General features: G+C 36.3%; 2 protein-coding genes across 4 annotated transcripts in view; both read right to left on the reverse strand.

Moving 5' to 3' along the window:
• The window catches only part of LOC136813119 (regulator of nonsense transcripts 2-like), a 78,991-nt gene that overhangs the window by 11,012 nt on the left and 46,690 nt on the right, over positions 1-21,289 (reverse strand). For all 3 annotated transcript variants that reach the window (XM_067069646.1, XM_067069645.1, XM_067069647.1), the window contains 2 exons: positions 3,277-3,393; positions 557-658 (listed from right to left, as the gene is read on the reverse strand). In XM_067069646.1, the coding sequence (XP_066925747.1) occupies positions 557-658; positions 3,277-3,393 (219 nt within the window). The remainder of the gene's footprint in view (positions 1-556; positions 659-3,276; positions 3,394-21,289) is intronic.
• Positions 4,502-6,309, reverse strand: LOC136813118 (uncharacterized). Its single transcript, XM_067069644.1, has 2 exons — positions 6,233-6,309; positions 4,502-5,832 (listed from the first exon to the last, which is right to left on the reverse strand). Exons 1-2 carry the CDS (start codon positions 6,234-6,236, stop codon positions 5,147-5,149), a joined length of 690 nt encoding a protein of 229 aa, XP_066925745.1. The 5' UTR covers positions 6,237-6,309; the 3' UTR covers positions 4,502-5,146.

The raw sequence follows: 21,289 nt of genomic DNA on the forward strand, positions 1-21,289 counted from the left end.
CTCAATCACGGCCAACCAAAAAGTCTTTGATCGGAGTTTTTTTGAAATTGGTACCCTAATGGTGGCACTACTCAATAGCGGTGAAAATGCATAGACTGCGCTAGATCTACTTTTCCTCGAATACTTTTGATGATGTAGCGCCGTTAAACGTTAATTTTTAACATTGCAATGGCTTCTTCTAGGGTACCAATTCCAAAAAAACCTCCGATCAAAGATGGCGGATATAGCTTGGTCCATGGATAAAGATCAGTGGTTATAAATAATGTTGACAGATTGAATTCAAAGGTTAGCATCAGTTATAGAGGAGCCCCTACATCAATCAAGCTTGCTAACTTCTAAATTTAAATTAAATCTTTCTAGAACACAATGAGAAAACTAAGAAAAACTCAAGACAGGAAACGAACAAGTGTTATCAATAAGCTTTTACCTTGAAAAATGCACGAACTAAGACTATGGAAGCTTGAAAAAATTGTGACAAAATCCAAAAGTTAGGAAATTATTTCACAAAATTGCTCTTTGACTCAAACCGAGTTTGCTGACATTAAAGTGTACAAACCTTTTGACGTTCGGGTGGATTGCAATAATAGAACGCATTTTCAATCATCGTCACGTGACGTGCGTCAAACGCATGCGCCGACTTCTTGCGCAACATTTGTTCCTGTATGGGAAGAACGTGTAAGAGAGAAGCATTTAGTATGGATGTTGGGGGAGGGGGGTGAGACAGCAAGTCTTCGAGTAAATAGGAATGAATTTTAACATATATTATCAGTTTTGAAGGAGAAAGTTTGTGGTGTATTTTTGAAGGAATACATTTCAGTCTATTTTTGAAAGAAGATTTGACGTGTATTTTTGAAGGAAAATACTAATGTATTTTTGAAGGAAAATACTAGTGTATTTTTGAAGAAAATGATTCGTGTATTTTTGAAGTAAAACAACTCGTGTATTTTTTAATCTAAATGATAATGTATTTTTGAAAGAAAACGTCTGTGAATTTTAGAAGGAAAATACTTGTGTAGTTTTGAGGACAATTGTAACTTAAAAGGAAAACTAATTGTAATTTTGAGTTTTTAAATAGAACGATAAAAGGTAGAATTTCGATTCAAAATCATGCAAGTTGCGAAGAGGAAGATGCAACATATAAAGGGCATTCTTCAGAGTTTTTGGAAACATTTGAAAAATCGGAACAAATTCTATTCACAGAAAAATTACAAGTTACGCAAAACGGAATAAACCTCTTTGTCGATTTAAAAAACTCCTCTGGCTAAAAAAAAGACGTCTCAAAATTGTCCAAATTTCCATAAGTATTTGGGGAAATTTGACATGGACATTACATGATTCGATTCGTCACAAAAAGGGGTGTGAAAGACAAATTCTATTATCTATGGACAGACTGTAGGTTTGAGATTCCCCCATGCTCAAAAATTTATATGTCCGAAAATTACGTCACCGCGAAAGTTTAAATATCTACCTTGAATCTAAGACCATGTTCGCACGTGACGGTTCCGCTTCGCTCCGAAACGAAATGAAGCCATTCTATTGGTTACATTCAAATGTTACGTCACTTCTAACCAATAGAATGGCTGCATTCCGTTTTGGAGCGAAACAGAACCGTCACGTGCGAACATAGTCTAAAAATAACCTTCTTTTCCCTATGTAGGCGTTAATATAATCCTTACAGAATATATTTGCAAGATGAACTATTTTAGAGTAGCCAATCTCGAAAGAGAACCTAAGGAAAACTTCAATGAAAATTGCAGTTACAAAATAGCTAGCAATTTCTCAATCCTCATAGGTGGTCCCTATTGTTCGTACAAATTGTCCGAATTTAACGAATCATCAAAAATACTTTCTTTTCTATAAAAAGCAACATCAACTGAGATCAATCACTCCGCCAACTGATTTCGAAACTGAATAATTCGGGACACACCCCCGCGTGTTATCGCAGCTGAACTTTGAACCAGTGGGCAGTGATCAGGGAGGGAGGTATCATATGAAAATCAAACGAATTTATCTCCGAATATGAGGCCTTTTTGAGCAATCACTGCCAACTTCTTTCTAACGATATCATGGACGTAAATAGCTGAAAGAAGGTTATCCTTACCCCCCCCCCTCCACAAGAAAATATAATAAAATTGATTCAAATATAGAAAAGGATTTATGCAGTTTGTTTCTTTCCTTATTGACGGGCACATGGCGTTGTTTCAACGTCTATTTAACGTTATATGGACATTAGATGAACGTTAAAGCGATATTGTGTGTCAGCTGGGTCAGCAGACCTGATTTGACAGTGTCTCCGTACTCAGAGAAGCCATGTGCTTGTTTATCACTGTCGAACGTGCTAACCGCACTGGGCTCAACTTCAGTGTTTTTCAATCATTCGTAGGCCCAATTGTAAACTTAATAGGCTAAGTCTGATAAAAAATAGAGGGTTCTAGAATTGTTTTGAGTGCAAAAACTAGTCATTAATAGTTCCCGTTAAATTTCAAATTATCATCATAAAATTTGAAAAACTAATGTTAAGACTAGACGTTAAGAAAAGAAAAAAAATTGCTAAGGAAAGTCACCGAAACTGGTTTAAAGTAAATTGTGGAGCAGGAAATGGTAATATCAAGTTTCTACATATTTCATCTTTTAAACCTACAAATTTTTACATAAATCCCTTTCTTTGAATTCAGACATCATATCACAACAATCCTGATTTAACCACGCCCTTAAAAAGGAAAATTTTCAAAAACTGAAAAAATCACCCCCAGATATTCACCCAAGGAACAAGTGTGCCAAATTTCAACCAAATCCGATCATTTTTAAAGTCTCCAGCCTGCCCCAAAGTTTTAGCCTCGTTTTGGCGAAAACTCGTGACCACGCCCTTAAAAATGAAAATTTTCAAAAAATGAAAAAAACACCCCCATATATTCACCCAAGGAACAAGTGTGCCAAATTTCAACCAAATCCGATGATTTTTAAAGTCTCCAGCCTGCCCCAAAGTTTTAGCCTCGTTTTGGCGAAAACTCGCGACCACGCCCTTAAAAATGAAAATTTTCAAAAAATGAAAAAAACACCCCCAGATATTCACCCAAGGAACGAGTGTGCCAAATTTCAACCAAATCCGATCATTTTTGAAGTCTCCAGCCTGCCCCAAAGTTTTCGGACAGACATACATACACACACACATACATACATACATACATACATACATTGTCAGATTCTAGCTCAACTGAAGTTGAGAAAAAAAAAAAAAAAAAAAAAAAAAAAAAAAAACAGAGGGCGGCAACTTACCAAGAGGGCGGACATTCTTGGGTGTGATTCAGGTGAACGATATAGAAAGCGTCCACAAGTTTCTAGAAGGTTACATGCCATGTCGATGTTGTGATGTGTGAAATTGTCCAACAAAAGCTGTGGAATGGAAAGGTGGAAGGAAGCGTGTTATTTACAGACTCTCGTATACTACTTCAAATCATACTGATAGCCTTAAGTGCTTTTCTTACCAATTGGGCAAATTTCATTCTTTTTGACTTTCTTCGGCTGCCGTAATTTTAACTGAAGACCTTATTCAGAAATTTGGCACACTATAAAATATCTCTTTTTGACTCTTTGTGCGTGCTGCTTTTTTTTTAGTTTAAATTTTTCTAAATTCTTTTTTAAAACTCAAAACTTTAAAGTGCCATAAAAGCGCCATAAAAGCTTGTAGCTTTTGATTTAGAAGAATGGTCCAATTGGAAAGCTATTTTTATACTCTTTCTAAGAGCATTTGGTTTATGCCCCTTTAAATCAAGTGGTCAGAAGCTATGGCCTCAAGTTTGAGACTCGGTATTTTGGTTTGTTTTGGACGCATATACACGTCCCTCGTGGTCTAAGGGTTAAAAAGAGGTATCCAAAGAACCTAAAAATGACCAGTTTTGCATTTCCTTATAAGATGACGTCACAAATAATATATTTAATAAATGTGGTAAAACGTCGGTGGTACTTGTTAACTCGTTGGAAAGATAAACTCGACTCAAATGAATGAATGATGATCTCAAAAGACTGTTTTGTTTAGAAACGTCCGTTTAAGCAACATTATCTAAACACCAATAGAAAATTTAAAGGTGCTGTGTTCCCGAGTGTCGGTAACGTGGAAAAGTACCTTATCATCAGGGGAAAGTAGTCGAGATTTATATTACAGGACAGGGAGAAATTCAATCTCTCAGCCAATCACTCCGCTATTCTTGATATGAACAAGTCAAGATTACGTCATTTCTCATATCGGAAACACCCGGAAAAAAACGGAATTTGACCCATGTGTTGCTATTTTTAGTAACACTCAGGGGTCAAAATCCAGTGTTTTGTGTGTTTCCAATACAGAAAATGAATAGATGAATAGGGAAAGATCTTGGAGTCGATGAAGAGCCTAAGAATTTACTTCTGACTTTGTTTTCCCCGATGAGGTACACAAGTCTCATAGAATAGTATATTTCCTAAGGTAGGTGCAGTAACACACAAAAGAGAAAAATACGGCAATCAATAAATTAGAATTTTGTTCGTTTTTTTCATGATTAACAATCGTATTTTACAATCTCGTTTTTGTCATGGAATATATTTTTAGAATTTTGAAAATAAAATTGCTACAGTTGTAATAAAATAATGTTATTAAATATGACTAGTATATGTTTTTTTAAGATAACCTTGAAATTTAGATTATTAGAAATTAAATTAGAAAATATATAAAATTAACATATAAAGAATAAAAAAATTGAAATAATTACAATTCAATTATATACAATCTAACGGTCAAAGTAAGATTAAAATGTTGTCTCCTGTGTCAAGAAATTTTGAGAGTTTTAAGTGCTTTCAAGAGCGTTCGTTCAGCTAAGTTTCTTTAGAATCGCTTAAAACAAATTTAAATATCAAACAAAAAAATTACTAAAATGTAATAAAATATTATTGAAAACCTTGAAAACTATGAATATCAAAGTGTAAGGGTGTGCTCTAAACTCTTGTCGTAGATTCTCAAGAATTGCGTAAAAATGGAAAAAATACACCGAACTGAATATTAGATCAATATATAAAACGCTAGACTATTGTTTGGACTTTTCTTATAGCTACTATCTTTAAGTTAAATATATCATTAAACTCATTAAACATTTACCGCTAAAAAGAAATACCGTACCTAGTTAATGTTGGCCCCTGCTATCAAACTCAATTCGTCCATCACATCAAAAAGTTCTGAAATAATGGTCAGCATAATAAACTTTGTTCTCGTTTTGTCCGTGATTTGGTCCTTCGGGATTTTGGAGGTGTCTCTAAGAGTTGGCCAGCGTTTTGGGTCCAAGTTGTCCGCAGTGTATTCTAACTTGGGCAAATCTTGATCTGTGACGTTCCAAACGACGGCATCAGGTTTTATTGACATGACAAGCTTAAGTTTGGTCATTGAATGGTGAGGATTGGTTAAATTTCCAAGTCGCACTAAGATTTCATTAGCTACATTCTCACCGGCGCCACCATTGTAGAGGACGAGTAAAATCTTTTCAACCTGCTCGAAAATACGACGGATAATTTCCAGCCGACGTTCGTCAGTCCGTTGCATGTCGTCATCTGGCGGCAATTCGAATAACTGGAATTCCAGTGGTGTTTTGTAGGCTGGTCTCTTGGTGATGAGTCGATGGAAGAAAGAGGTTTTCTGACGTTTAAAGTTGTCCTCGCTGTACTGTTTTATCTGTTTGGAAAGCCATATCGCGGCCGCGCGGGCTTCACGTTGGATGTTGGTGAGGATCTTGTTGCGTTGTGTACCACCATCGACACTGTCGTATGATTGTTGTGCAGAGAACTCGATTGTGTTTTTCTTGCTAAAGATACCTGTCAATGATAAAATAAATTAGCTGATCATCCATTTTGAAAAGTTGAACTACATAATTCGGAAAACTGACATCCTAATTCGATAGGACCTTAGCCCGGGGTCCATTTAAGGATATTTGATAGACTGGATGGCGCGATTAAGTGTTCCTTATTGAACTCAGCGTCATTAAAAATTATCAAAAAGCACAGTTTAGTCAGAAGTCAACTCTAGTCTTATTCGACCCTAAAAAAGTCAAATTCATTTGATGTATTTGCATTTCCTGTAAGTGTTTTAATTTGAGATAAGGCAAAGCGAACACATGACAACTGATAAACATCTGATTTTTCTAATCCTTAGGACAACTCGCATATTGGATGCTGGCGAAGAAAGGTTTAGGGAATAGAGCAGCAAGATTCTTACCCATTTTCGTGTATCAATTCTTTATTTCTTGTTCAAGTCTCTGTACTTGTCTTCTCTCTTGAGTTGTGATATTGAATGAGTTTCTGCTACAGAACTGCGTCCTTTTATACCTCATCCAAGAGGTCTCAAAAGTGTCAATTTATGGTTTCAGGGAAATCACAAAACAACACTTGTATAACAAAAACAAACGGTAACGCAGTGCGCATTGCATAGCAAACCCCCGGAAAGTAACCTGTCAAATTGCATTCCAACTCTTTGTTGTACGTATAAAAACAACACTAAAATGTTGATAAAATGTCACCCAAAACTGACACAAATTTCTGCTTACTCGACAAGAATGTATCAACAACACAACAGGGGTGCTAAGGATCTTAAAAGATCAATTTTCTTTCCCAGAACTAAAATTTATGTAAATAAAAGAAAACAGATTTAGGGATAAGGTCAAAAAATATAATTACTAGCGATAAGGTGTTAATAACATTAATATGGTTAATTCCTTTTAAATCAGTCACATGTTTAAGTTCTGATGTAAGATTCGGGTCGTGGTAAGATCATTCTATAGTCACAAGACTCTAATCAAGATTATTCGAAAGTTCCCTTCGATCAGAGGTTGTAAGATTATCTTAGCAAGGACTGTTAGTAATGACTGCCAAACCTATGTTTCTTGGCGATAATGAAATCCCTTAGATGGCCGGTTTTTTATATACAGTTGACGCTTTCTAATTCGATTCTAAATGGAATGGTATTGGGTTGTTCCATAAAAAAACCATACAGGGGGGTGGACGAACCTTTTCAAGTCAAAAAGAAATTATTGAACATGTGTGGATAACCCCTGAAAAATGGCAAATTTGCAAAAATGGACGAACTAAAATCGGTCTTTTAATCCCTGGAAATTTTACTCCCTTGGAAAAATGAAAAAAAAACACCTGGAAATTTTTCTCAGATTACCCTCTGGAAATGTTCGTCCCCCCCCCCTGTATCGATATAAAATGGAATGGCCCATTTTCATCGAATAAAAGAGCGTAGAAGAGTATCGTTCATGAGATTTTTCTCATTCACTGTCACTTTCAATATTATCGAATAATGGAGCGTATTGAGTAATAGAACTTCTTAAAAACTTTTTTAGATTATAGAGCAAAATAGTAGGACAAGAAATATTAGGAATATTTTTACTGGGTTTTAAGCTGTATTAAGAAAATTTGTGCGACAAGCTGCCCAACTTTCTTGTAAAAGGCAATACACAATTAAATTAAATTAGAAAAATGAACAATGCGAGAAAAAAATAAGTCACAGATCAAGGGTGCTTTCCCTGAAATTATTAGAAGAGACGTGATAAATATCAAAATCTTCTATAAATCAAGTGACTGAAAAATTCTCAAAGATTGCCAAAGATTTTAAATAAGGGGAAATTTTTTAGCTTTACTCCCTTCTAAGGTAATGAAATACAACTGCAAATGTGCAAATATCAGGATGTGACAGAAAATTTCCAGCATAAGCAATCTTTTGTATTGTACTTTGTATTGAATTTGTGAAATGACATGAAATATTATCACATGCTTGGGAAAATTCAACATATAAATTTTTAAAAAATAAGGGCAGTATTATGGCCATGTCGGATGGATTTTAAGTGAAAAACATGTGATAGGATCAAGTGAGCTATCCCTTATGACCGGTCAGAAAAATAAATTTAGTATTGCGAAATTAAGGAAAATGACTTTTGGACTATTTCCTCACGCTAAATAAATAAGAGAACTATTCGAGCTGTCAAATTCTAATTTCATGTTCAAGATACGAATCCTTAACTAGTTCTCAGAAAATATAACAATTGTTTTGTCGTGTTGTCCAAACCGATTCTGATTGGTCGAAAACTGAGAAATTAAGAAAGATGATTGGACAATAACAAAGCATGCAGCTACTTGATTGGTTGATTGCAACAGCAAACACAATTCGATGATATCACTACACAATGCCAAATTTTCTAGAACAGCTGGTTATGACTCTGCAATAATCGTAAGTTGAGGGGAGTTTGTTGTGTGTCAACTAGTTTTGTAATCTCACTGTCGCACCCCCACGTTCAACGTCAAAAGTATGAAAAAAATCATGGTTTAAAGGTTTCCCCGAGGAAAGAAAGAATGGGCTTTTCCAGAAAAACTTTTACCCCCACTGTTGAGGATATTGATTTTTCTAAGTATCGAACCCTCTGGGTATCCTACTTTATGACCCCCTAGATATCCACTCTTGAGAATATGCTCAATTCCTGGATATCCTCTCTTATAAAGATGCTTACCCCTGGATATTGTGTTTTTACTTGAAAAGACACTTTACCCCTGGATATCCGCTCCCTTGTAGATATTTAACCCCTGGAAATCCGATATCCTCAACAGGAGAGGCACGGACTATTTCTGGAAAAGCCGAATGTATGAAAATACAGTTGACACTCTCTAATTCGAACCTCTATTATTCTAATTACTCTGTAATTCGAATTAAAGCATTGGTCCACTCAGGTAGAAAGTCATCTATATAACAATCTCCATGATTTGAATTTTTCTGTAATTCGAAGAAGATTCTTGTAAAATCACCTCACGCTTACTGTTAACGAGCATCTACCCTTTTGATGACTAATGAATGATTGGAACGATCTAGAACAAACTATAGTTTAGACCCACAAAACGAAGACAGTAGTGAGAATGTAGGAGTGAGAATGTACAGTGAAGTCGCCATAATTCAAACATCTACAACTCGTCAGTCAGTCAGTCAGTCAGTCAGTCAGTCAGTCAGTCAGTCAGTCAGTCAGTCAGTCAGTCAGTCAGTCAGTCAGTCAGTCAGTCAGTCAGTCAGTCAGTCAGTCAGTCAGTCAGTCAGTCAGTCAGTCAGTCAGTCAGTCAGTCAGTCAGTCAGTCAGTCAGTCAGTCAGTCAGTCAGTCAGTCAGTCAGTCAGTCAGTCAGTCAGTCAGTCAGTCAGTCAGTCAGTCAGTCAGTCAGTCAGTCAGTCAGTCAGTCAGTCAGTCAGTCAGTCAGTCAGTCAGTCAGTCAGTCAGTCAGTCAGTCAGTCAGTCAGTCAGTCAGTCAGTCAGTCAGTCAGAAGGGAGAAAAACTGATCGTTGTCGTCGCAGAAAAAGCACCATACGTAAACTGGCTATCAAGAGCCGAGAAGGGTGCCCATTACATAACTATACTAATGAGTCACAAGCTATATCCGTGAGTCATCTGATTAATGCAGGGGAATTCCTACGAATGGCTCAATGAGATGTTTTGCAAGCAAACTAAAATAGTATTAAGTTCCATAAACAAAAATAAACAAGAAGTTTGATTTCCTTGAAGACTTTTGAATGGCTGAAACAAAACTGAGAGAAAGGAGAGTCAATGAGTGACTCATAACATTTTGTAAACTAAGACTTAAACTACTTTTAATTATTTTTTTTTCTCGTTTCAAATGCACTACTTCTGTGAAATAAGTTTTAGCTTTCTTAGAATGGTTCGTTCAAATTCAAAGAATACTTCTTCGGTCATTCTCACAACCAAGATTAGCTTTTTGTCGCGGTTGTTTTTTACACCTGTCGTTTTCTCTCTAATAAGGTTACCGACGTAAAAAAGGCCGCTCAGGTAAATGGGCCTCGTCCCCACAATGAACATCGAGCATTGAGTTTCAAGCTCGAAGAGCTAGAGGCGAAACTTTAACCCTTCTCAGGCAAGAGAAATTGAAGCCACTTATTTCCCACCCAAAATGTGCATAGAACGCGCCGTAATCACGATGACGGATTGTATCTAGCGGTTCCTTTGTTTTGGAGGACTACATTTTTGAAATCTAAACATAGGTTTTAGTTTCAATCCGGCGTTTGTGTAAATACTACCACGGGCGTTCTGGAAGGGAAATAAGTGGTTTCATTTCCCATCCAGGAGTCTCGCCTCAATGCCATCGAGTATTCGCGTAAATGGTGTAAGTCCTGACACAAATATATAATAGTTTTACGTCAAGTCTCGAGTGTATTTGAAGTAGTTTTGAGTGTGTGGGTATCTCGCCTCCAGTTTGAAGTGGTCTTCTATATTTACGTTTTCGAGTACACCACTACTTTGAAATAAAATTCATGGAAAACTTCTTTAGTGCGAAAGCCTGTCACGAAACAAAATATACGGTTCACTCTCTTTAATTCGACCTTTAATGTACCAAAAGTCGAATTAGAGAATAACAGAGAGTAACTTAAACCACTAACCAGCTGAGGGAGGGGACCAAATACCTTAGCTCAAATTTATATAGAGAGAGAGCTGACTGTTTGCAGACTCAAAAGATCTAACTTCACTCGTTCCTGTTAAATCGAGTAAGTAGTTAGTCTGCGACCACAGTCAGAGGCGACCTGAAGGCTCCTCTTTCGATAGTTTTCTACCTGAAGGTAGGGTGGGCGCCACTCTTTCTCCCTATGGATTTCTCCACTTACCCTTGATTCTTCTCTTAATTACTGAGCATCGAGCAGAGAGCTATCAAATACCATTTTGGAAATCTTTGGTATGACCCGGATGGGGGTTGAACCCACAGCCTTGCACACCGTAGCCAGATGCTCTACCACTGCACTACGGTCGCTAGTAATTTGATTCTCGAACTGGTGTAGCGAATCATGTCGAAGTTTTTTTACGCGGAAAGCCTAGTAACTCAGGACATATTTTAACAGGGTGCACAACCAACTATCTCAGCTATCTATGAACCTTGGACCACTTGGACATCGTTCCTACCAAGTAAGACGGTGTGGAGAGTCACGTAGATGCAGAAAAAAATGCGTGGTTAATTTTGTCCCAACGAAGAACACGGACGTATATGTAAAAACAATTCTAAGAAGCTCTTCAAGGCCTCGTTTGAATTTGATAAAAAGACAGTCGAGTGTCTATTGGTTCTTAATGGTGAAATAATACACACAAACTTTCATTTTGCGTTCATCCTTTCCTTATAAGGTGATTTTCGATTTAACCGCGAGCATAATTTAATAGGATTATAAACGCAAATAGAATACCAAAATAGAATTAATTGGAAGTTACAAAAATTTTTGTTTCTTGGAGTCATTTACTGACTTGTTGCCATTCCAAGAAAAAACCACAAAGTAATTTAAAACCACTTTTAATTTTGAATTTCATACATAAGATCGTTTTGGGTACGGTGTAAGAAAAAATAAGGTCAATAATGATAGAATGCAACAAATATTTTCTCTCGGTCAGGATTAGATAGAATTAATCGAAATTCAAAGCTGATTGCCAAAAGTTATTTACATTAAGAGGCATACCGTTTATTTAGTTTATAGTTATAGTTTATTTATACGAGAGCCACAATCAGCACCGAAATATATTGGCAATTTTGGGTATTTTAACGTTTTTTAGAATTTAAAGCTCGGGCGAGAATTGCAATTTCAGTACTTCCATTTTGTTTCATTGGATTTTTTGATTTGGGAGGCGTGAGGGGTTAAGTGGCTTCCAGTGGCTATCAGCCATATTTGAACGGTTTTGACCCTTTAGATCCTGAGATCGTAAGTCTTAAGTCTGAGTCCGAGTTAAAACTCGGAGTTAAAATTCTACTTTCCAACTGTACTTTAGAGCACTTGAAAATCACTTGCGGTTTCTATTTTCGCTAAGAAATGAACTAACTTATCGATAAATTAAACCCCGACCCCTTTTGCACCGGTCCCTTTACGCTAGCCGTTATCTCACCATTGGCGAATTTTTTAGCTTATGAACATTAAAATCTGCAAAATATCACTAAACGGGCTTCAAAATACTAAATACTCCTTAACAATTTCATAATTTATAGGTAAACTATTGAAAATATTGAAAATGATCTATAAATTCTAAATTTTGGTCGTTTTTACACCTTTCCGTTGTACGCCGGCCCTAATTCTGTCAGAGGTTTAAAATGAACGCAAAAAAAAGATGACTTGATCACGTGATAACGAAGCTGTCCGTTTTTCTTCTACAGTCAGTCTAACGAGCACCTCACCAAAAGCCGGAATTTTTCATTCTGTTTCTTAGTGGAATAGACGTTACTGCGTAGAAAAAAAGCCGTGACGTCTAGTATTAGGTTACCGTCAGTCATACAGATTCATTGTACGCGAGTCTCCAATAGTATTCCGCAATATTCATATTAAACTCCGTTTAGGGAGTTTCTTAAAATCAGTGTTTTTCATTTGTAATTGTGCGTAAATCCGATTAATCGCGATAGTTGGGTTCGATTTCCCGATCTTTCCGGTTTGATTTCTCGATTTGGTTTGCGTTTGCAGTCGCACTTACTAGGATATACTCTTTTAAATTTTATGTTAGATATATTAAGAAAGGCTGACCACGAAAAAGATGTTTGCATAATGGTTCGCTATTCAAAAGTGACAATTACCGGAGTTTGCAGTCGTCATTACGGCTGTTATATTTCCTTTTAAGGTTGCGCTTCGATTTGATTGCGAGCATTGTTTATATATAGGATCTAAAACGCAAATACGATACCGAAATAGAATTAATCGGAAGTAACAAAAATTTCTTGGAGTTATTTACTGACTGAAAGTCATTCCAAGAAACGTTTCATCATAAAAAGCACGGTGTAATTTAAAACGCCTTTCAATCTTTTTCCTTGTGTATACATACGAATCGCTTAAGGCTAATAGTGACATAATTCCTAAATGTTTTCTCGCGGTCAGTATTAGAATAACTTGAAATAGAAAACCGATTGTTGCATCGAACTCTGTATTTACCATTCGAAGTACAGTAAAGTCAAACCTATGTTACCCGTCTAATTACACGCTTTTTTATAAGAATACACTTTATAAGAATGTCCATGATGAAATGGATTTACACCATTCTTATAATAAAAACTAACGAACTTGTTCGATAAAATGCAATGGTACTTCATTCGACGTCAAAAAATGTATATCGTTTTCCGAGAGCCTTTGACGCTTCACATTTTGCATTTTCAGGGATTAGAGCCTTGTCTTGGGAAAAAGAAAAAAGGCACCTTTTCACAAGCTGAACAATTCTTCTTCTTAAAACAGAGAACAGCGATTGTTACGATGACATGACAGGGCACTGTATCGTAAGAAAGAACTAACTTCGGTTTCATCATGGAGCTTGCACCAAGAGGAAAGCTCAAGCACGTGTTACGTACTAAAGGTAGCTGTCCTTTTTTACTACAGAAGAGTCATGTGGGCCCGTATTTGTGTTTACATTACATTACAGAAAGAAGGATTTCATCATAAAACATAAATGACAAAAATGATCACAAATAAATAACAATTTTCTGTAAGAACACTTGGCTTTTCGGGCAGTAGTCAGGTTCAACAAACTCGTGGACTGTCTTGTGAAATCTTATAAAGAACAAATATTAGAGGTGGCACAATCGCGTGCTTTCTTCTTTGCTTGAAGAATATTAACACTAAATTCAGTTTGGTTTTTTCAAGGTTTAAAATCAAAGATGTTCATTTTTAAAGAGCCCCTCCAAAACTCAATTCTTTTTCATTTCTAATGTTGAAATCAGAATTTCTTATAAAAAATATGTTTTGAATTTCATCAAAATAATTCAACACTGTTTGTTTATCTCTGTGAAAGTACACTAAAATACATAGATGATTGAAAGTCCAAAGAAATGTCAATTGTCGATCACATGTTGACAGAATTGCACGGAGCAAGACATTTAAAAGGGGAGGTTACGCATTCGAATTATAAACTCTATAATATCATTCTAAAAAGAAGAGACAAGATTCGCATTATATAATTATCTAATGCGTCGAAAAGTCTTCATAACTACGTAAAAAGCTTTTGCGTTGCAACAAACAGAGGGGAGTTTGATTATCATAATTAAAGTTCCTGTTAGACTCAAGGGACAGCCTCATAAGGATTTGTACTGGATAATTTTTGTGGTTTTGCTGTAAAGAAGAGATTATCTGGTAATTGTTCGCTTTCGATTGCATCAGTGTTCGTGTAATTGAATCATATAAGAGAGCAGAATCTTGCAAACACTTTCATCGGGTAAAGGAACAATCTAATCAGTCGAATCTGATCGACATTGAGTGGACGGTGTGGAGCAGAGCATCCATAAACGGACGTATCAGGATTTAGAAGATATCTTTTTAACCATGGGTCTTTTCGTGAGTGTGAACAGAATTCAATTTATCAACGAAGAAAACAACTATGATTGTGTTGACGGGAAAGGACGGAACAAAGTATTACAACAAATCGAAGAACTCACGCAAACGTCCATAGAAACTCTCTCAAAACAAGTTAACGAATACAGTCGAAAGAGCTTTAAAAGAAAGTCTAAAAAGAATAAATTATGTGGACTATTGTGTAAAGGAAAGGTGTATCAAAGCCCGCTACATTTTGAATTCTTCAACTTGCCGAAAAATACAGAAATCAAGCGGGTCGATCCGCAGAGGTTGGAAATGGTAAAACGAGTACTCGAAACAGCGGAACTGATTCTGACAGAAGTACACGCTGTTGATGACGTAGTCGTTGGACTTTTAACCGGTATCCGAAAATTAATCGGACCAAGCCAACCAATGACAAGACTATATGAAGTTTTCAACAACCCGCATACTGTGACCTGGAAACCTGTTCATCAAAACCTGAAAAATCTCGAGTACGTTACAGGAAACCTTGAACGTTCATTATGGCCCGTATTAAGGGAAGGAGAAAACGAAAAAGAACTTCAATCGAAATGGATTGTACTTACTCTTATTAAACAACTTTTAAGTTTGATGATCGAGTTGAACTTCTTATCTAAACAACTACGGGCACCATCATTTGGCGAATTCGACGAAAAGTAGTTTCATAATTACCTTGTAGGCAACATTTTTGAATAATACCAATATCCAAACATTGTAAATAATCTTTTGGAAAATATAACATGACGACCTGTATAATTATAGCTAGATAGGTTTTGCACTCTTTTGTAAGTATATCTTGTAAGTAAGTAGATAGATCGAAAATAAAACACTAAAATGAAGAACCTGTGACCCTTATTATTTCGCGACCTATGTAAGAGCCAATAAGGTATAGTAAAAGGCAAGAATCGAATCTTCTGTGTAGGATTTGAAGCCATTAATTTACTACATAAGTCGCAAGACCCTCGTATTTTCATACAAATTGTATCACTTTTACTTGCCCAGGAAAGTTTATAAAGATTCGCCTCTCACCTTCAGCCTGAAACTCGATTCAATTCCTTATTACTTTACAAGCTATGTAAGAGTATTTCTTTGGTCGCGGTATCATTTTCACTAGTCTACATATTATACATCTCCATGCGTTTACGCTTTACGCTCGGAGCGTAGCCTAGGCTTTCACCTTCAATTAGGAAAACTTTATAATAGCGCTACTGATTTATCGAATTAAGTGCTTCCAATTTTTGACAATATCGTCAAAATCACCTTCAAGCTTTTTTGGCTCCGATTTAGGACAGATATTTAAGCTTCTGAGCGGCAGTGATCAGCTAAAGTTCCTTTCGCTTTCGTTACATTGTGAAATATAACACGGTTTTCAACGTTGAGTAATGGCATCAAATTCCCCGCATCGGTTTAGAGGCGAGCGTGATCTATTATGAGAGTATTGGTGTACTTGAACATAATTAATTACAACGAGGCGACAAGAAGAGCAAAGAAAGTACTTCAGTTAAGTAGAATTCAATTTCGAGGAAAAATAAACAAGCGTTTTTAAAATGATTTTTATGACAAAAAGTGGAGGGATCTCTCTCGCACGCGAATCAATAAACCGACCATAGCTTTCAATCTTTCTGTTTTCAAAATATATAAACTCTTACTATAACCTTTGGTTAGTCAAATGGATTTTCTTTAATTTTCTTTCAACCATTGGCATAGAAGCTTTAAGCTTTAGCTTTAGCTTGCGCATTTATGGAGACTGTTTACGTATTTTGAAAACTTTTTTTTTGAAATTTTTGCCACCCTTAGAGAGATCTTTTCCCAAAATTTTCAGCAAAAACTTTCAAATTTTAATCCAAATTTCAAGAATTTATGATCCTTTGAAGTAGTTGATTTTTGGTTTTTGTAATTTCTGGAACCCTTACAGAGACTCGATTGCTTTTTAAATGGTTTTTGTACCCATTGAGGGACTTTCGAGGGTGTGAAAAACTCTTATGATTCACACAACATATCCGGCACCCATTTTGCCTAAGTACCAACTCCCTCCCCCCGGAATTCGATCTTCAAGGTACCAAAAGTTTTCTTAGAATTAGAGAAAGGTTCGAATAACAGAGAGTAATTTAAACCACTTTCCCGTTGAGAGGGACAATATAATAGCTCGAATTACAGAAAGATTCGAGTAGTAGAGAGGAATCAAACAGAGCGAAACTGGCTTATCTTTGTTGCATTCGTAGAAAAACAGGACAAGTTAGGGTTTGATTTTCCCATGAAATATGGTAGCTTGCAAAAAAAGTAAACTAGGCTGAATTTCTTAAGCGAATACAACGGGTATGTAATTTTGTCTAATAAAAGCAGATTACATAATCAAACTTTTCGTTCACCAAGCAAACATAACAACAACATGGAAAAGAGTGTTTAACTAGGAGTTTATTAGCGAGCACCTCACTAAAAACCAGGATTTTTCATCTCGTTTCTTAGTGAGTTCCACTTTGACGATTTTCGAAAAATAGAAGCCTTTCAAGTGTTTTGACGCAAATTCGATTATTTTGCTACTGCAAGAGCTTCGAAAGTTAAAAGTGACGTCAAAAAATCGAATGTTTAGAGCCCGAAAACCTGGGCTCAAAACATTCGAAAAAGTCGCAAAGTGGAATAGACGTTAATTGCGTAAAAAAAACGCGGGTGAGGTCTAGTATAGGCTAGGAGTTTATTTATTTTAACGTTCTTACTGTACATCGATATTACATTCTATCACATGCTATATTTTTTTGTGAACATTTTAAAGGGTTTTATACTTTTAGACTATATACAGAGAAAAGATGAAATTAATGTTTTTTTAGAAAACTTGCAGTGTCTTTTTCAAAAGCTGGACTATTCGGTCAGTGTGCTATAGAAAAGCGTTGTCTCTAATGTTTGTTATATAAGACTCTTGCCGAGTGTTCCAAACCTGTCATCAAATGTTCCAAATGTTTTATCAAAGTCAAATTAATCAACTTCTGTCGCTTCTCATCTCTTGTTAACCCAGCTTCTTTACAAATGGGCCAATCTTTAGCGGGTACTGAATCAGCCTCTCGCTCCAAATCCGCCATCTTTTGCTCCCTAGGTTGCCATTGTAAACTAGTCTCGTTGACTAGCCGCGGAACGACACCTTCCAACGGCTGTAAGACATTACTAAGCGCAGTCATGATTTCCCTAATCATCGTATCGCCTGTGCTTTCCGCCATATTGTAAAAATGCCGCCCAACGTCATAAATTATTCGCTTGGCCGCTAACAAATAAATGGGATCCGTCAGTGCGTCGAACGAACTCAGATTTGCAGGTAAACGGAATAAGAACTTGAACTGCCATTGGCTTTCGTACGTCTCCGATGGTGGCGCCATAGAGCCAGTATGATCCACACTGTCAAAAGAGACAAAGTGTTCCTCACTGTATTCTTTGCACTTGTGTTGGAGTTGTTGAGCGAACATAGCACAAACACGCATGACTTCTCCTAACTGTTGTTTGGTCGATTTTCCATCGCATTCGTCTAAACATTCTTCATCGTATTGATGTTTGGTTTGTACTGTGTTGGAGTTGACATCGATTCGTTCCATACTTTGCTCGGATTCTGTATTCTGTTACTAATCGATTCTTCGAGTTTGATCGGATTCTTTGTATTGTTCTTGATTTGTTAGCCGTGTTGTTGATCGATAGTTTGTTCAAATTTCTTTGATGGTTACTTTCAGTTTCAATTTCCTTTCGACCCTCCTTACTTCTTCGACAATCACAATAATTGTTTTTGGTGCCTTTTTGATTTCTCTGTTTGTTTTCCTTTTGAAGGAGAATCAGTGTTTATTTATCTGAATAATATTTTAAAACTCAACCTTTCAGATTATGTCTTTACTTCTCAAAGAGCATTCGTCAATGAACGAACCTCTCTTATAATACCTCTTATCATAGATATATCTATGCTCTTATGAGAAACTTTAAACCTTTTTTCCCTGTTAGCCACAATTATTCCCCTTTCCATTCATTCATTCCCTCCTTTGTTCGTTCGTCAAAGGGAAATTCTGAGAATACACTACTGAGTACTGATTCATAAATGAAACTACTTAAAACTATTAGAGTAATTATAAAACGTTTTGGCTGCAATGCCAAATGACAAGAAAATGTAAAAAGACATTTTTTTCATCAAAAGAATAAGATAAGCTGCTAGGCTGCTAGTAAACACCCAATGTTTCGAGCTGTTTCCCATAAAAAAATACCGTAGAAACGAGGGAGATCACCTTTAAAATAGTTAATAAATACGGTACAGTAAACGTTTTTTTATAAGAACATCCAAAGTTTTTGAAGCCTTCGGATGTTCTTAACTTTTTGAGCTTTAAGCCTAAAAATGTTCTTAACATGTTCTTATTTTCACCATTTTGTGAGCATTTTTTTCTGTTTTCCTAAGAAATTCGGTATTTTAGAATCCAAAAAGTCTTAAAATGTTCTTAACTTGTTCTTGACATTTTGGCCATCGAAGCCTTATGTTCTTATATAGTATTTTAAAAAACGTGTATGCGAATTTCAGATCAAAAGGAGAAATCCTATTATTTAAAATATTATTTCTATGTAGAACGGCGAGTCATACTGTTGATCATGCAGATAACCAAATGAAGGGTATATTCATTTGTCGTTGAGTTTTTACATTCGATTTTTCAAGATTTGAAATCATAAATCAACAAGTAACATGCTGAATGGACCTACCTGAGATAGATAGATAGTCGGAAACATGCTGAATGTAACCTGAGATCAGATTGTGCATGTTTTCTGCACACCACGCTGAAGCTCTAAAGGGATGTGTGAAAACAAACAATCTGACGAATATGCAATCTCGAAATCGTAAGGACCGCGTTCGTCTAAAAGGACTGGGAATGACAACAAAGTTGCGCGATTGTGGTTATGAATAGGGCGCCGTATCGGTTTTTATTTTTCCAGCGCACAACAAGATTCTTGTTGTAGAATTTTCCGCGGGAGGACTATTTTCCTCAGATGTATAATTTTCAAGCGCCTTTTGAGGTTTACCGTGCACGTAAGAAAATTATGAACATCTGTTATCAGGTTAGCTGAATGAAGATGAAAATGTTTTTCTTTTAAAAAATCTTGACGTCCTTACATTTTAAGGATTATAATTTGGCATCAGTGTGCAAAAAAATCAATCAAATAATGGGTCAATCCCGAGAAAAGCTCGTAACAGACGAACGAAAGGTTAAATTAAAAAACCTCCGAGAAGTAGGTCCAAAAACTTAGAGACCAAAGCACGTATAACTTACATCTACAAAGAGGATAAGGAGTTAAAATTTGAATCGGGTTCTGACAGCAGCTATCAGATACGACAAGACTACAGAAGACGTAGTCTCGATGATGGCTTCGGCCGTAAGCGAATCTGCCCAGGTTTGCGCATCGCATTGATCTTTGTACGCGGCGATTGGCTAAATCAAGCACCAATTGTAAATAAATCATAGATTTTAGGTAAAGGAATGAGAGGGAAAGATTGCACGAAAAGCTTACTTCCTTGTCGAATAATATCTACTGACTAATGACGCAATTAAAGTAATTGAAGTTTCAGGTATCCAGACGAGAGATCATTCAAAATGATCTGATGAATGAGAAAGTGACGTCACACAGATTATGGAATCATTTACATAGATTACTACAAAACTTGAAGTAAATAATTGATATGGTTTCTAAGAAGGACAAATTTTTATGTGTCATGCTCTTTCAATGTGTTTGTAAGACATGTGATTACGAAGTCATGTGAAATTTTAGGGGAATACAGGGAATTCTTATCTATTTTTATTTTGTGGTCTGTAAAGTTGTTGAAAGCGGGGGTCATGAGTTTCTCAAAACCGTTATTCCCCCTCACAGTTAGTGTAAAATGTGCTTTATATATAAACGTGTTTTCTGACACGCGTGTAGTTTCTGTCACTCTGAGTGATAAACAATGTAGAGGAGAATCCGCCATCTACCTTATCGGCCCTTTTTACGCCGGCCCCTTTTTACACCGGTCCCTTTTTACACCGGCCCTTTGCGTTATTGGCGTAAGGGATTGGTATCAAATCAAGGACGGGCTAAAAATGAAAAAAGGTCGAGCTTTGGCGTAAAAGCGGCCAGTGCTAAGTAAGATTCGGCGAAAAAAGGGTTGATAAGTTACATTTACACTATACAGTCTCTGTTGGCCAGCGGTGGAAAAAAAATTGGACAGACCGAAGGATACAAGTCAAACCAAACACAATATTTCTCTTTCTCCATTAAACAAATTCGATTCAAAATCCTACGCCTGAAGAAAGTGGTTTTCCCTTGTAAATCGAATGATGAAGTCTCCGTTGAAAACTACTACACTAAAGTAGACGCGTACATAAACCCGTAAGGTAGATGGTGTACATTATAGAAAATCAGAAGGGTATAAAACGAGTATAGATGCATTAAAGTAAAGAAAAATACCGTCCTCCCGGCTAAGATAATTCATCTTAGCCCTTTCAACTTTGAGCTTGTATTTGATATGTCCAGTAAGCTCGTTGACCTAAAAACGTCCAAAATCGGCCTTCACCTCATGGAATGAAGCCTTAATAGCGCTTTAGGGGTTTCATTAATTGCAAAAACCTTGGGAAATGTAAGCTCTATCCAGGCATCGACCAACGTGTGTGTTCAGTGGGTTTATGAATAATTATAATGTGATAGATAAATGTAAAGACTATAAAGAGAATGTTCAGGGAATGTCCCCACAGTCAATTAATCTATAAAACAAGGACACAACAAAAAAACAATGTTTGACAACGTGTCAAAGTAGATGTAATATGAGAGGATGGTGGTAAAAGTTGGTCAAAAATTACGGTAACGATGCTATCTTTCTAATAAAGAGAGAGAGTTGAGTCATGGATCTTTCATGTGTTTTCTTAGAATTCCCTCTTCGTAGTGTACCGTTCAA

This window comes from Clytia hemisphaerica, unplaced genomic scaffold (genome assembly GCF_902728285.1).
Source record: "Clytia hemisphaerica strain Z4C2 unplaced genomic scaffold, Clytia hemisphaerica genome assembly, whole genome shotgun sequence".
NCBI lineage: Eukaryota > Metazoa > Cnidaria > Hydrozoa > Leptothecata > Clytiidae > Clytia > Clytia hemisphaerica.